At 37.1% G+C, this 18,168-nt stretch overlaps 1 protein-coding gene across 1 annotated transcript in view; it reads right to left on the reverse strand.

Annotated features, from left to right (window-relative positions):
* Window positions 1–17,833, reverse strand: part of ZNF638 (zinc finger protein 638) — an 84,522-nt gene extending 66,689 nt beyond the window's left edge. Inside the window, exons 1-3 of the mRNA XM_007453393.1 lie at window positions 17,755–17,833; window positions 4,901–6,416; window positions 256–317 (exon numbers count right to left, since the gene is read on the reverse strand). Of these exons, the coding sequence (XP_007453455.1) occupies window positions 256–317; window positions 4,901–6,214 (1,376 nt within the window). The 5' untranslated portion in view covers window positions 6,215–6,416; window positions 17,755–17,833. The remainder of the gene's footprint in view (window positions 1–255; window positions 318–4,900; window positions 6,417–17,754) is intronic.
* Between the last annotated feature and the right edge of the window lie 335 nt (window positions 17,834–18,168).

Genomic DNA, 18,168 nt, shown 5'->3' on the forward strand with positions numbered 1-18,168 from the left:
CAGGAATGAACCAATGATACTAAAGTTTCCTACTGGGATTAATTAGGAAGGAGTCAGAAGAAAGGATCATATTTAATTCTCTCCTTTGGGAAAAAGATTAAATATATTTGTGTATTAATATTTCAAATAGACAATAGCTTTCTAAAAAAATATTTTTCTCCAAAGTACCACACTAAAGGTATTAAGCAGTCATACCTGAAACATTATTTATTTTGTAAATTTGCTACTTATAAAAAAGGAAAAAATTGTTCTTACTGTTGACGTAACTGTCGGCAGCTCTCAATATGAGTAGATGTATTTTGATGCTGAATCCAATCCTATTGTAAAAGGAGAAAAGTGCACAAATTAGAACATTCCTTATTTGACTGATGAAATTAGGCTTTTTAACATGACACAGCATACTTTGTTTTATCAAAAATTAACCAAATCTAGTTATAAATACCATTTGGCTACAATAAAATTTTCACAAACAAAAATAAAAGGCCTCCAAATAAAAGCACTTAATACCAACTCACTGATACCATTTTAAAACATTTTAGTATAGAAAACATTTTTAAAATCATACCCATGGATACTCGTTTTGAAGTCTAACATACATGTAAACTTGGAGAAAATAAAAGCATGGATCAGAAATAACTCATCTCAAATATAAAACACTACTACAGAGAACACCAAAAACTCTATAAATAGAATGGTATCATTCTATAAAATATAGTCTAAAATACAGTCTCTAAAATACAGTCTCAATGCCTTACAACTCTAAAATTCAAGCTAACAACATTAACAACAAAAAATCCTACCTCTTAGGCCAATATTATTCCAAACAAGGTACTCACTATGTATTGGCAAAGGATAAGATTAGGAAAAATATGAAAAAATGCTGATCAAATCTAATTTATTTTCAGGATATAATGGAAAGTAACATCATTTCAAAGACATATCCCTTACATATAGAGCTTTACAATGAACAAAATGCTTTCTTATACATAACTTCATGTGTCACAAAGCTGCCCTAAAATTACATTCCGTATCCATAAAAAGCTCCTGGAAGATACATCTGATTTTTTTTTTAAAGGCAATACAGTTTTCAAAGATACAGTCACCCAAATGAAACAGTTAGTTAAAAGCAATGTGCATATTACTCAATGTTTTATTGTTTCTCCAACATTTGGAAAGGCAGAAAACTTACTGAACAGTTCCATATTTTAACGCTTTCCTTGAGGAAAATGTTATTCATTTCCATTTCAAAACCATTTTAGTTTGTCATTGCCAAAGACGAACTAGAAATATCCAGAGTTAAAAACAACAGTTGACACTAATTTTGGAATCTGCCTTGTCGAGAACTATTTGAAAATAAGTGCATGCTATTTGCAATGCTCAGCAGCAGGTTATGACAAACCCTAAATTATTTCATTAAGCCATGAAACTCATTGTAGATTGCAAAAAAGAAATGTCTGTATATCCTGCTCAGTGATACAAATATTTAGAAAGCTAGAAGAGATTGGCAGTTAAGAGTCTTTAGTACTGTTAAACCCATGTCTTTGACATTAACTGGATATTGTTTACATCAGACACACTGGCAGGTATCAAGTTGGGCATGATTTATTTGGACCATAAAGTGTTTTATTTGAATAAGTTGCCGATATTTAAAAATCCAGAGATTTCCAGCTTTTCTTGAAAAAATATGAAGTTGTAATTAATACTAGACATGTATTTGATATAGCAACCATCAGGTGATGCTGACAGCTGACTTACTTAAGGTATACTCTCTCCAGTTCTACACACACACACACACACACACACACACTTTTAACAGGCCCGCTTTACTCACTGACATCACTCGCTTTTAAACTCAGTAAATATATGTACACCACCCCAATTTCTAGACTCTCCAGTAAGACAAGGGTCCAAGAGCAGTACTCCTCTCCAGAGAAAAAGGGATAATTATCTACTAAGCAGGAGATGCTACAAGGACTGTAGACTTGAGTGGGCCCAGAATCAAACTGAAAATACCTACCCATATCAGAGCTCACTATCCACCAACTATTTCAAAAATCTTTTGTCAGTATTTTCTCAAACTGAATTATTCCAGTCAAAAAGACATGGCTGGGGCTTCCCTGGTGGCACAGTGGTTGAGAGTCCGCCTGCTGATGCAGGGGACACGGGTTCGTGCCCCGGTCCAGGAAGATCTCACATGCTGCGGAGCGGCTGGGCCCGTGAGCCATGGCCACTTAGCCTGCGTGTCCGGAGCCTGTGCTCCACAACGGGAGAGGCCACAACAGTGAGAGGCCCACGTACCGCAAAAAAAAGACATGGTTTCTAAACCAACTGTGACAGTCAAAAAGACGTAACTTCTAAACTAAGGTCGGCTCCTCCTCTGTCTGAAACCCAATTTAGAAAAAAAAATTTCACATTTTCTTGTCTTTTTCAGGCTATAGTTTTAAAGAGATGGGGAACATACTGTCAGATATTACTTAGCAAGAAAAAATTTGCAGTTGGTAATTTATATTTATTGGTTACACATTTATAATGTCAAATACATGCACACTTACAAGGCAGCAAGATATATCACAGAAACAAGAGAGGTAGTTTGTACTACCTAAGTCCATGTTCACAAATCCCTATCATTTGTCATCCAGTAGTGAAGAATTCATTAGTTAGGTCCATTGTGTTGTTCTGACTATTAAAAGGTATCTGTTCATTTAAAATGGCAATCAATCTCTGTGAATTCTAATAATCATTAAATGATTTTTCCCCTCTAATTTTTACTTTTATCATAGTAATCCATACTTTCACCAACTTATACTTGAATAACTAGGGAACTCTCGAATTAGATGCCCTACCCTATCTCTTCTCATTTCTATTCATCTTGTACACGTCAGTCAGATTTATCTCCCTGAAATACACTTTTAATGTGTTACTTCACATATCAAGAACCTTAATTAGCTTCGTAATGCCTCTCACCTCAAGTCTAAACTCCTTAGGCTAGCTTTTCAAGGCCCCTCAAACTTACTATTGTTGCTCCTATCTGAAATGTCACCCCTCCTCCCCTGGGTATATCTAAGCCTACTCATCATTCAAGACCCATCTTCAACCTACTCCATGAAGTTTTCCCTCCCAGACCACTCTAATCCAGACAGACTTAGTGCAGTAGTCACTCAAGTAGTCTTCTTTAACTAGAATACAGAAGTCTTCTGATGTCAGAAAGTATATTATACTTTCTAATTACATACTGCTAAATACAAGTGTCAGAAAATTGATAATGCTAAATTGATAATGCTGATGTAAGTCTGCAGTCAAGATAGAAATATTAAACATCCCTCCCCCTACAGCATATCTAAACAAGTTAATTATGAACCATTTGTTACCCTCCAATTTTTAAAAATTCTTTAGGTGTGTAATTTTTCTCCTCAGTGAGACTGTAAAAACTGCTTAGGAACAACATGTAAACTTTATATAGTTCTTTATTTCCATCCCAGCACCTAATATAGTCATGTACAAAACTAGTAATCAGTAAATAGTTACTGAATAAATGTATACCTTTTCTATTCACCAGATAAAAAATTAAAACATTTAAGATATTCTTCTTGGGTTTATCATGACTAACTGAAAGTTCAAAATAAATGGAATACAGGGGACCTAACACTCAATTCAGTACTTAGGCCAGGACTACTTACAGATTTTAACTAAGTGCTATGAATTATTCTGAGATTTTTCAAGACTTTGCTATTGCTATCCCCTGTGATAGGGCAAGGCAATTATTATTTTATTAGAACTCAGCAAACATGGCTAAAATGAGGTAGAATGCTGATTTCCTTTGCTGGCATTAACCATTATGACAAAAGCATCAGTTTTAGGTATCAGATTCTTGTTGGCTGAAACCTGGTGAGTGGGTAATAGAAAGACAATAAAAGGGCAGCACTGGAAGGAGAAAAAACAAGAGAATTAACACCGAAAGACTTTTAAGCCTATTCAAAGTATACAACCAATGCTATGGCCTTGAATCAAAGGCCAATCATGGGCCTTTTTCCCATGGGAAGTGCATTCCTCCCTGACCACTCGTATTGAATAATATACATCTTCAAATCACATTAGTAAACAGAAGAAACAGTGGTTTCCAAACATATGTAAGTAAATAAAACATACTTGGAAATTTCTACTAAAATCCACCAACGATTACTATCAAACAGTATAGTCTACGTTACTCCTCGGCACCTCTGTAAAACACTTCATTCTAACTATACTAACCATGAAGACACCTCGGCTTCTTTGTTTTTTAAAGACTCTTCTCTCTAAAGTTCTATCATTCTATAATCTATGCTCTGAGCCCACAGCTGGTCCGAATAATTCATCTTGACTCAACTTTGCTATGGATTAAGTTATTTTAGGAAGCTCCTTCTCATGAAATGCTAAAAATCCTATTTCAGACAGAATCAGAAAATATTTAAATCAACATTAACTGTCTTTAGCTCAAGACCGATAGATACATGCAAGGCTACAACAGACTGTCTCTTAAAAGTGTGCAGTACAAATATTTTATTCCAAGTTTTTATTTTTATACTAACAGATTCTCTTATTTAGATAAAGGTAACTCATGTGACATTGTCTTATAAGTACAGTTTATGTCATATCAATTTTATGTTGCATTTTCTGAGATAACTTCTCAGAAGCTCAAAATAAATGGACAGACCCATGTGGTATGCCCAGTCACAGGAATACAGAAAGCCTAACACCCAATTCAGTACTTAGGCCAGGCTACTTAAGATTACAACTAAGTGTTGATGTTGCAATCAAAATTTCTGCCTTTTCCTTAATGACTAGTTAACACCAGCATACATGAGAATTTAGAGGAAACTTGGGCGCTGAGTATCATGATACAGTGATCTTTAAAAACACTCACCTTCAAATGACTACATTCTACGTTACACAGAGAACACAAATGTGGAAATATTCTTGGAGACGCTGCATAATAATCATTCATCATAGAAGGAGTTGGAAGTCTCTTCATCTTCTGGGCATCAGCATGTGAAAACTTTGGTAGCCATGATGCTTTCACAATCCCAAAGGGAGACTGAATGGGGATGTCAGCCTCTGACTGGTAATTCTTTTTACTTCCTCCCGATCCATGTACATTAGATGAATTAATGACAGGTTCACGTGGGATCCGATCTTGTTGGCTTACAGCTGAAATTAATTCCGATGAAAACGGTTGCTGGTTCATAGAAGGAGGAATCAGAGACTGACTCATTGTCTGGTTAACTGGCTGGCTAATGGATTGGCTGACAGATTTTACAGGTTCAAGGACTGACTGTCCTCCTGAAATGTGTAAGCCTGACATCTTGCTTCCACTCTCAACTGGGAAAAAGGACTGATTATTGGAGGACTCACTGGGGAAGTCCATCTGCCGAAACACATCTTCAACAGGAAACATAGAATTACATATCACATTTGGAGCGGGAACAGATGCAGAAATGCTTGGCTGTGACCGAAATTCGTTCTTGACCTCATCAGTTGGAATTTCAGGATCGTAAATACGTACTTCAAGTGGATCTTCTGTGTAGCCATATTTGCTTGCATGCCCATAATCAATCACATTACTTGAAACTGCCTCACTACCAAGTGTTTCTTTATTTCTGCTCTGAGAAGGTAAATTAGGTAATCGGCGCCCCATTTTTCGCATTCTTATATCCCTCAAAATTAATGGCATATTTTCAGGAGTTAGCTGTTCATCAGGATAGCGACTGAGCTCTTCTAAGTCTTCATTAGATAATCCAAAACTTGCTAAGATACTTGAGGCACTCTCTTTTGTATAGCGGCTCTGTACTTTAGGACTCTGCTCTGTAACCTGCGTTACAGAACTCTGTTTCACTCCCACTGATGCAGACATATGAGGCTCATCATCCCACCGGCTACCATGAGGCTTCCCCTTCTTTTGTTGTGCTTCATGAAAATCCAATTTTTCTTTGGTCAATCTTGGATCAGTTCGGTGCTGAGTTACCTGAACATTCATTCTCTGTGGTCCCATGTTCTGGTAAGATTCATGGCCAGCAAATCTGTGTGGTATCCCACGGGCTCTCCCTGCTGGGTAAAATCTTGGAAGACCCATAGATCCAGGCCTCATAAATGGTCCTGGAGGCCTCATCCCAGAAGGGTTAGGTGCTCGTGGCCTCTGAAGTGGAAAGTTTCCTCGAGGATTAAACCTGGGTCTCGACATGGCTATTTTCAAGAAAGCCTGATTTAATAAAGTATAAGGTGGTGTTGAACTATGTGAGGCAACGGCATTCAGCTGCTGAAGCGCCAACTGAGTCTTAATCTGAGCAAAGTGCAAAGGAGATGGGCCCAACAGAAGTGGGTTTGCAATGCCCAGGTTCAAGGAATTCACAAGTGGTGCGAAATTTTCCAAGAATAACACAAAGCTGAAAGTTAAAACACAAATATTAGATCATTTTAACTCAAACTACTTCATGAAGTGGGTCTACAGCCAGTGTAAAACATTTTGAAACAAAGCCATGAAACCATTCTGCATTTCATACACTTTTAGGGTGTTTACGAGGATATTAAACTTTCCCCAAAACTTTCTCTTCTTTTCTTTCCCGAATCCAGAACACAAACCCCAAACCTCAAGCCAGAGTTCATGTACACTGTGTTGCACTGGGTGCTGTCCTAGGTGCTGAGCGGTAATTACAACTCCTTTTAAAACTTCTTAGAAGTGTCCAAATCCTGCATGCCATTGGGGGATGGGGTGAGAATATACATTCAGTTGCTGTGGTAAGTTCTCAGAAGTTGTTTCTTTATCATCATAGATCTTTTTCCCCCTTCTTTTTGATTTTAGTGGAAAGGAATGAGTACAGAATCATTCAATTTATTAAACATTTTTTTGTCTAATGTGACAGTCATTATAGTTTTCAAGCCAAATAAAACATGATTCCTGCCAAAGTGCAAGCAATCTAACAAGAAAAACAAAATAGAATTTTTCATTATTACAACAATGCTAAAAAGCATCATAAAATGATTTATTTCTGGAAGAGGTCATGAATGCTTGAGTTGAGTTTTATGAGTATCTGCTAGAGTTGTTTTGAGGGAACTGGGATAAGAGAGATTTCAGATAACAAGGTCTTACTAAACATGTGTTTATCAAATTTTTTAAAATGTAGAATAGCCTAGGTTAAAGCTTCTGAATAAAACACTGTAATAAGATGAAACAGCTTGCTGGGATGATTTAAAATTTTTAAACTAATTAAACTTATTAACTGCATGTTTCTGACAAAGCTATAAAATTCTGGACCAAGACAAAATATAGTTTCAGTTAAGACATGTGATTCTTCATTAACCCCAGGACTATTTAATAAAATTATCTATGAAGACAGAAAAAAAAAAAAATTGCCAAGAACCTCTCTCCCTTATGCCAACTTTTAGCTACTGTTTTTACTGACTTTGGAACTTTCTCCCAAAACTATCCATTTTCAACCCTCTGTTCTCTACACCAATTCCTTTAGTCAGTGAGGCTCAAAAACATTTTATTCTCCATTTCTAACTAATCATAAAATTCTACATATTCCTGTCAATGTCTCTAATATATACTTTCCTTTTTCCTTTCACCACCACCACCACCACCACCCTACTGCAAGCTCTCATCACTCTATACCACAGCTGGCCTCCACCCCAATTCATTCTGTCGTTACTGATTAATATCCCTAAAACACTTTTTATTATCACTCCTCTACATAAAAATCTTCACCACTTTACTGCTTCTCGTAAGATAGTGTCCAAACTTGTCAACCTGGCATTTAGTATATAACCTAAATCCCAATCTACCTTTCACACTTTCCTAGCCAATAATAATCAAAAAGTTTTGCTACAGCCAAATTGGTCTATTTGCAATCTCCTGACCACTTTCAACACATTCCATACTTTATTTATACCTCACTACCTAGAATATTCCTAGGTCTCTGAATCAAACTCAATCTTCAAGATTGTTTCCAAGTCCCACCCCACAAGAATCTCTTTGATCATCTCCTATGGCACACATTAAGCTATTAATCTAATAAATGCAGTAATACATGCAATGTTCAAATTCATTTCTAAGCTAGTAATGTATCTCTATATGTCAGATGAGAAGGGTTTGAATTCTACCAGATTCATCATTTACTATTAAGATTTTGGGCAAGCTATTTAATCTCCAGAGCATCAGTTTCCTTATCTGTAAAAAAGGAAAGTATCTTCCTCTACATATTATTGTTAAGGACTAAGATGAAATACAAATATGTACAGTGTCTAACAAATGAGCTGCCCACTAAATGTTAGTTTCACTCTCCCTCCCCTCATTCCACTGAGCAGGGGTCTTTCAGGCAGACAAATCTCACTCCTAAGCATCAATATCTTTTCATCTCTGCCTCTGCAAAGCAGAGGGTAGCTAAATTTAGGGGGGCAAAAAGGGTAAGAGATGAGTAAAAGCAGAAATCATAAAAATAATTTCTATCTCTATTCACATACAACCTCCTTCTATCTTAACAGATTCAGAAGAATTAGAGTTAAGTCTCTTGAACACAAAACCTATCCTGGAAGAACTACAATATAATAGGTGCTCTGTACGCCCCAAAGTAAAAGCAATCCAAAAAGTCAGCTGTGCTTTATAAAAGTGTTTTGAAGCAATTAATTCCTGCTAATGTAAATGTCTTAAAAAAAAAAAAAAACTCAAAATGCAAAAAGATCAGAAAAAGGCAAGCTTCCCAGCTACACAATAGTATGCTCCAGTCTAAAGTTAACACTTTTTCCTTGGCTGTTATAAACTGAAAATCTACAGTTATCCACATAGATTTGTTGATGCACTGGCATTTAAAGAATCAAATGTTGACTCAAGTATCTAGCAAGTGAAATGATGAATTTGGGATTTTCATTAAAATAATCTAGAAAACAAAGGGTGCATGTCGGCGGGAGTGAGGGGTGGGGTTTGGTGAGTGAGAAGTTAGATGAAGCACAACTGGCAAAAATATTTGTTGTGGAAGCTGAGTGACGGGTCCAAAAGGATTTATCACCTTTCCTCTCTACTTTTTTACATGTTTGAACATTACCAAAATAAAAAATTAAAGTGCTAAATATTAAGTATGACATTTTTAACAAAACAAAAAAGGAGGGTGGGAGAGTATAGAACCAACGTAACTTCATACTTCTCAATCTAATCTAATATTATCACACCAAAGTCTAACAAAAGCCAAAATCAGCTAATTTGCTATGATTAACAGGCAATGTACAAATAACATGCAGATTTAAGTCTAAAATCTCATTTTAGTTCATTTTCCCCTACATCATTCCTTCCCAACTGACTCAACTGACTTATTAGTTATTAAAGTTTCATATTTCACTCTTCCTCTGTGTGGAAAAAAAACTATTTGTGAGATGAAAAAAGTAAAATTAAGCAAAACAAGCAAAGGACTCTTGATATGAAACCCCTGATTAAGAATTAGGTTATGCTACACCAAAGAAAATAAACCCTCAGTCTTTTGAGAATGAAACTGATACAACCTAAAAACAATGTGATAAGAAACAAGAACCAGGAAGACAAGGGTAAATTTGGCATTAACACCTGGAAAACAACTGAACAAATAAAAACAACAATTATAAAGCCTTCTTCACTTAACTCTAGGAGTTCTGGCCATAAAGAGGTTCATTCACCTAATGGAATTTACAGAGAGCCAACACATCAAATCATAAAACTAACTTGGAAAAATCTGAGTTGAGATCTGAGTTCTTAATTATTAACTCCACTGAACACAACTGCAATTAAATAATACTTACCCTTTAAAATAAATTTTTATTCCTGATGATATAACAGATGTTTGTTAAAGAAAACAATAAAAAGTAGTAAATGAAATGCTTACCAGTAAAACCATTACCAACACTGAACTAATATTCTGATGTAGTTTCTTCTAGTTTTGTGTACGTGCATACATACATGGATGGGAAGGGGAAGAGGGTACACCAAACTTTATTGTATGAACTACGCTATTTGCTATTTTCAATCAACATTTTATTTTCCTAAATTTAATAGTTTTCAAAAACAGGATATTTAATGGTCACAAAACATTCTGAACTCCTGAAGGATTATTATTTTGACAAGTAGCAGTTAAAAACTCTTTTCTATGTCCTATCAAGAACTAAAATATGCCACTCTGAAATGAAATATTCAATAAAATGTCAACCATAAAAATTCTTTTAGAAGCATCTAGTAGAAACTGATTCTTGAGGCAGACATGAAGAAATGGCTTAACAGATTTTTTAAAAATCGCCATGATATCCCATGAGATATTTCTGTGATGTCCACTACCTATTTTGATAGTCTTTCAGATGGAAGGGAATCCTTAATTTTCTTTACAGATATTCATAAAGAAATCTGAAATCTAAAAATATAAGATCATCAAAAATTAGTCAGCCAGATCATAATGGCTCCATTAGATTCATAATGAAAAGACTTATCAAACCCCATACTTGAACTTTATAGCACTTCACTGTTTAAAAAGCAATTTGATATCCGTTATCTCATCTGAGCCTTGCAACAACCCAGTGAGCAAGTGAATCCAAGTTTACAGGTTAAGTAAAGCCTTAGAACTAAGTGGCAAGGTCACAAACAGAACCTGTGACTCCTCTTGGTGTTATTTCCATGCTGTATTCTAGATATATAAAATTTAAATTTTATAGCTTTGTTTTTTCTAATTATTAATAAAGGCAATACATGTTCATTAACACCCTCCCCCAAAAGAAAGAAAAATCATCCTCCTGACAAGCAGAAAAGAATTAAAAGTCTTCTATAATCTTACCACAAAGGGAAAACTACAATTAACATTATTTTTAGGTATATACCCACATACTTCATTTGATACCCTGTGTTAGAGCAACTGTTTGTCTCAAAATATATAAAATTTACTTTCACACCTAAGAATGCAAGTATTACACTGGCCAGTTAATACAAGAGTACATGTCATTCCGTGCTTTTCTCAGTTTGACTGGTACTCAATCTTCTAATCTCCTCTAGTATATAGGTAGATCCACTCAGCCAACTCTTTTCTACCTTTAGTTTTGTCCCCTCATGTCTCACAAAAGGTACACAAGTCTTAATTCTGAAGGTGCCACGAGTACCATGCTGGATGCTAAAAATGCCAAAACGTGGTACACCTCAATGAAACTGTCAAAGAAACAGAAAGAAAAAAATAAGCAGAAAACTAGCAACACTGTTTTTATCATGAAGGGCATCATCAAACTTCACTGCTACCTGGAAGGATGGGTAACCATCATGATTTCAGATCTGAAAGAAAACGGAAGATCAACTTGCTAATAATGCACAATACCAGGAACAGATCACCATTAACAACCTTATACAGCAATGATTTAATAGTTATTATTTCCAGGAAGACAACTTTTTTGATAAACAGGATATGTGAGTATAATCAGATGCTTTTTTTTTCCAGGAATATGTATACTGCATACATAAATGGGTCTCTACAAACACTGTATTCCCACAGTAAATGATGCCCCCGAGATGTTCACTGGTGGTCCTGCTTATTACTTTGCCACCCTCAACAAATACAACACATTAGTCCAAGAGAAACCACTAGACCCAACTTGGAATAAAGAAATCTTTTCTGGGATTTTTTTTAAACTAGAAATGAGAAAAATGGTGAATACTGATAAAACTCTGTTGTCAAAATGCTGTTGACAGCATACTCACTGCCTTAGTGAGAAAGCACGAAAACTGAAAAAAGGAAAGCCAGTAGAATAGGTAAGCAGGACCAAGAGGTAAATATAGTACTGAAGACTACCAGTTCCAACTGTTCTTGAAGTCAAACTGCATTCCTACCCTTCCTGCCATTTGGTTGTTCACTTCTTTCATGAAGTGCATGAGCCAGAAAATGTTCCCATCTGCCTAAAATGGGTTTCCAAAATCTTCAATTAAGCGTACCAAAGTTATCTAGCCAAATGCCTTAAAATGCCAAATGCCTTAAAGTCTTTACAAAGTACAAAAGAGCATATATAATGTTACTTTATATAAAAAATGGAAATGAGAAAACACATGTATCTGCTTATGGTTACAAAAAGAAATATAGGTAGGATAACACAGAAAACAGGACTGAAAAGAAATAAATGGGAACCATATTTCATAGAGTATGTCTTACTATATAATTTTGACTTTCAGAAGCATGTCAACAAACTAAATTTTTTAAAAAATTAAATCACGGATAGGAAGAAGGAAAAAAGCTAAAACTGAAAGCAAACTAATTCATTTTTCAAATGAATACCATAACTCACTGAAGGGGAAAAAAAACTAAACTAAACTAAAAGCAAGTAATTTATGAACCCACTATTTGATTTATACACCCTCAGTTTTGGTGGAGCTAGGAGAAAACTGAGAACTACAAACAAATTTTTACTCTTTTTAGTGGTTTGTTTTGTCTTTTGCTTTTTTTTTTGCAGTGGTATGGATGAAACAATTCTTAAATTACTTTAGATATATCATGGGATTGAGCATATAAGTAAATGTTTTGATAGTGCTGGGGACCAGGGTTCTCACTATGGAAAACAAGATACATATATGGAATAAGATAAAGCAAGAAAGGACTGGACAGTAACCACTGAGAAAGCCAGGAGTCCACAACACCATACCAATCAATCACTGTAAATGTGGAGAAAATGCTAAGTTGGAAAATCATTTTATAACCGTCACAGTAATGTAAAGATTGGTTCAGGCAAGAATCATCTGTGCATGTTAAATCCTGAGTGAAATTCTGATGAGGAACAGGACATTTCCATGGTCTTAAAATATCTCTCCACAGATCAATTAGTTCAAGGGAGAAAAAACCTCAAACATTTTGACCAAACATGTGATCAAACATCATATTATCCATGAGGGGCAGATGGACTTCCTGCACCTCCAGATCTGATACCACAGGGGAACAAAGCAATTTGATTTTTCTCTCCAGGGATGCATAATCTGAATCTATTCAAGAGGAAACATCAAAAAAATCCAAAATGAAAAATGTTCTATTAAAAAAAAAAGCAAATAGTATTCTTCGAAAATGGCAATTTCACAAAAAGATTAAAAGGCTATTGAAATATTCCAAAGCAAGGAAGACTAAAGAAACATGACAACTAAATGCAATTACCTAATCCTAGACTGATCCTGTACTGGAGGGGAGAAAAAACTCCTATAAGAAACATTATTGGGCCAACTGACAAAATCAGAATATGGTAAAAAATATTATCAATATTAAATTTACTGAGATTGATAACAGCACTATGACTACAAAAGAAAACATCCTATTCTTAGGAAATAAACTATTATGCTAATTAATAAACTAATAAAGGGTAAAGGAACACATGAAACTTACTCTCAAGATAGTTCAGGAAAAAAAATAAGGGTGCATGTGTGTGCATGCAAGCACACGAAATGACAGATAAAGGGAAGGGAAATACGGAATTCCCCTGTCAGCCAGCACTTTAATTCATTCAAATAGTAAATGACCCAATACCAGGCTATCTAACACCTTAGCACTAGGTCAAAAAGGGACTATAAGCAAGTATGGCAACAGGCAGAAAGCTGGCAATGATAAAGAGCATCAGTCCTAAGCACATTTTTGGACTTGGCTATTCTTCTGCAACATGTTCACTCCCTAACTATTGACTGTTAGTCAGCCCATTATGCAATCCATAATAATCTCATCTTTGGGGAAATTTCCACGTATCTGAAGATATCCACCCTGCTACAAGGGGTGCCAGCAAGTGACTTCATGCAAAATTGGGTAACTCCCATAAGTAAAATTTAACACTAACATAAGCATAGCGTTTTTTAAGAACTTAGACCCTGGACTCAGTGCTTTAATTCTGATCCTGTTGCTTGCTAAAAATGTGAGCCTCAGCAAGCTGATTAACCCAAGACTCAGTATAACAGCACAGAATGTTAATGTGAAGAATGATTAAAATTATACCCCGTGACATGCAACAGATGCTCAAAAAATGTTAAGACAGTAAACAAAATGCTTTACCTAAGAAGCAGGTAGTTGTTTGTTCCTTTTATTAAGACGGGTAATTTCTGAAAATTTCAATATGGTAGTAGAAATAGAAATTAAATTAATACATGTATACACAGACATGTGTGTGGTGTATAAGAAACAATTAGGGAGATTTGAATATTGACTGAATCTCTGATATTAAGGAACTATTATTACTTTAGGTGTGATATGCATGTTTTTTCCTAAATATTTTGGAGAAAAATTCTAAACTATAAATTGATGAATGATATGTTATGGGATTTGCTTAAAAATAACAGGATGGAGGGTAGAGACAAGACTGACCATTAGCTTATAATTGTTGAAGCTGGGTGATAGGTGAATCATTATAAAATACTCTCTGCTTTTGTGTATCTTTAAAATTTTCCCTAATAAAAAAAAATTTTTTTAAAGAAGTGAAGAAATTCAAAAGAATAGAAAGTTGGCAACATTCACTCATTAGCAAGAACAACAGGGAAATCAGTTGCAAGATTAATAAAATGAAGACTGTGGAAATAAGGCAAGAAAAAAGTATGAAAACTTAAGAAAGACTGTAACAATAAATATACTTTGTTATTTAAGGGGCTCAAAAGAGCAGAAAAATAATCCAAAATGTATGTATCCCAAGGTAAGCACTAAGAAAACATCAAAATCTATGCACCTTGGGTTTCCCTGGTGGCGCGGTGGTTGAGAGTCCGCCTGCCGATGCAGGACACACGGGTTCGTGCCCCGGTCCGGGAAGATCCCACATGACGCGGAGCGGCTGGGCCCGTGAGCCATGGCCGCTGAGCCTGCGCGTCGGGAGCCTGTGCTCCGCAACGGGAGGGGCCACACCAGTGAGAGGCCCGCGTACCGCAAAAAAACAAAAAATACCCAAAATATATGCACCTTAAAACCCCTTCTCCTATACTCCCTGAACATTTCTCTTCTCAATACAAAGCCCGTTACTCTTGATCCTCACTGATCATAAGAGCTGTGTTTTATTTCTGTACCTCACCTTTTCCCTACCATTATTTCTTCCTTTCCATTATTCTCTTATTTTCCATATACCTATCTTCCTTCCATTTTCACTTCAATCACAAATTTCAGACTACAGTAAATAAAGTTGAAGCACTGAAAGTAAGTAAAGTTGGATACAAAGAGGGCTTATTGGCTTTAGCCACAAGTATAATTACTTTCAGTTTGGACGATCTCTAAAACCACATTTCAACATTCAGTAGCTTGTTTCCTTGCACAACAGCCCAAAATATATTACTGGGTACCCATACTGGAAGCACTGTTTCTCAGTATATAAAGCATTTTATTAATTATTTGGACAGGTATTTTCCAAACCTTGACCAGTATACATTAAGTCACAGTAGAAAGAGCACAATTTGCACTCCCAAGGGCCTGTGTTCTTATCCAGACTCTGGCAACCACCACCTGAGTTCATTCACTCAACGTGGGCGCATCTAATACATACCAGGCACTGGGACAGATACAAAGATGAACATAATAATCATATAAATAAATGGATACAATATTATTTTGTTAAGTTTATATCAACAGATGAACAAAATATTTTAATGAAAGATTATATGATCTTTCAGCTCCAAAATTCTATCAATTTAACCTAAATTCCTTTAAGCCTCTTCTTTTTAATTAAGAGGTAGTATCCACAGGTTACAATTTTCTATTAAAAGATGCTGCCTAAGCACTTAAAAATTTGCAACAATAGTAACAGCTAACATATATTAAGTACCTACTTGTGCCAAAGGATAAGGGCTTTTTATACCTTTTCTAACTTAATCCTCACAATAATCCCAAGCAGGAAGTAGTAGTATCACCATTTTACAGATACGGAACAAAAGTTCAGAAAGACTAAAATAACTTACCCCAAATCTCACTCATACCGTTAAGAGGAAAACAGGGATTCGAAGCCAGATCTTCTGATTCCAAAGCCTATATTCTCTTTCCACTCAACTATTTGTCTCTCATTTTCTTTCACTACATAAAAACAATTTCCAGAGATCACCTTCCTAAGAGCACCCAAGAGAAAAATTTTAAGACAGCCATCAAGTACAAAGTGATCACTGATTGTAAGAAGTATTTTTTGAAACCTGAGTAGATGCTGTATACGCCCTCCATAACAAAATACAAGAGATTACAAAACTAAAATACAACCACTACTCTAGGTAATAGATATGTGTGACATGAAAACTAGTTAATAACTAGTTAATAACAACGAACGAGATTCTGTGGTTTCTTCCAACTGTTTTATCCTTACCCTCACTTGGTTCCAACACAATCAAGAAGGCCCAGCATTATTTCTCTGTATTAACATGTTAATTTCACATGATTATTTAAGTGTATATTACCGAGTATGAGAATATAGGGTGTATATGAAATGCTGTCAAATGGAAAAAGAATGCAACGTAAGCCCACTAAGTCTAGAATACCTAATCATCAACAATATTTAAAGCTATGTTGAAATAATGTAAATTATGTGTTCATTTTTCTGTATAAACTTCATTAAGCTCACTTTTTTTGTAAATTGATTTTCAGATTATCAATTTTAATTGCAAATCTGAGCCAGCAAACATCCTTGAAAAATGAGTTAACCCTTTACAACAAATAAAGAAAAAAAAAATTTTGTGCACAATTCCAAAGCTGGTTAGAAAAAGAATCTGAATCAACAGAAGTCGCCGGATACTGCTAACAAATTTTTCTTCAGAACTCCTCCAAATTAAAATATTACTTTCCCCCCAAATTTTGCCTCAGAGCAAATTTTAAAATTAAGAGAAAATAGCTTGAGGCAGCCTTCGTTGTCCACTTCAACTAAAGATCTTGTAATAATATAAGTCTCCCTTATTCACAGTTATCCCAAACAACAAAAGATCTGTTTCAGATGTCCTCCAGGATTCCTGTGTGTGGTACACATTCTCCCCCCACCTTGAACAGAACGGGGCCCAAGCTAGGAATCACGCAAAACTAAATCACTAACGATCCGCATTCTGGATTCCTCTGAGTAATTTGGAATTAAGCATCAGAGCAGTTCACGAGCCCTCGGTATACCGCACAGAGGTGACACTCTCTTTGCTTTCAGGCCCGCACAAGGTAGGCAGAGAAAACCCCGACCAGCAAAAGCCGCTGGATCGTAGGTTCCCTCTTCACCCCAACTCCCCCTTCCTCAGCCCCAAACACAAACACGCTCTTCTCTCCACGCTTCTTGCACAATATTGCTCTCCAAAGGGCTCAGCTCGAGCTCCACCGCCTCTCTTCCAGGCCCGACGGGAATGGTTACTCCCTCCGCGATGCTCCCTCACCACCGCTTCCTCCAGCTGTCAGGCCTGCTGCGCTCTCGGCAGGCCCTGCGCGGATGGGGAAGGGGCCGCCACGGCCTTGCCAAAGGGCTGTTTTCGTTCCTCCGCCCAGTGCAAACGGCGTCAGGCGGCTCTTCCTGAAGTAGGGTCCTAGCACGGGCCCCGACCCGGCCCTCCGGGGGCAGTGCGGTGAAACGACGCGGTGGCGAGGCAGCCGAGCTCCCTTCCCATCTCGGGGGTCCCCCAACCTCCTCCCGCCCCCGCCGTCAGCCCGCCGCCATTTTGTGCGCAGCCGCTGCGACACAGATACAATAGTCGGCCCGGATTGCAAAGGAAAGGCTCAAGACCCCCACACTACGGACTCCCGCCTTCCAGCCCCCTGCTCCCCACAAGGCAGCCGTCCTACCTATGCCTACCCGACTAACAGCCGGATCCCATTTGCGCCCCACACAGTTTAGACTCAGCCTCCAGTCTCGACGCCGAAGAAGCTACCGCCTCCAAAGAGCCGCACGCATGCGCGCCGGTCGAGCCTTTGCGAGCCCTCAGCTGCTCGCGGCGCCTGCGTACCGCCGGCACCGCGCTCGCCCGGAGGCACGAGAAAGGGGCAGGAGGAACTCGGTTCCGGAAGGGGGCGCTCTCTCGTGTGGCGTTCCAGGCCTCCCCGGCAAAACTCGGGCACCGGTATCAGTGCCTCTGCCTGTTCTGTGCCTGTCCTCTATTGCCCTGTTCAAATCATGCTTATATGTGAGACCTGCATTGTCTCACCTCCATGAAGTCTTCCCTGATCATTTTTGCCTTCAATAATACATTAAAATACATAGTATTCATCT

This window comes from Lipotes vexillifer, unplaced genomic scaffold, assembly GCF_000442215.2.
Source record: "Lipotes vexillifer unplaced genomic scaffold, Lipotes_vexillifer_v1.1 scaffold253, whole genome shotgun sequence".
NCBI lineage: Eukaryota > Metazoa > Chordata > Mammalia > Artiodactyla > Lipotidae > Lipotes > Lipotes vexillifer.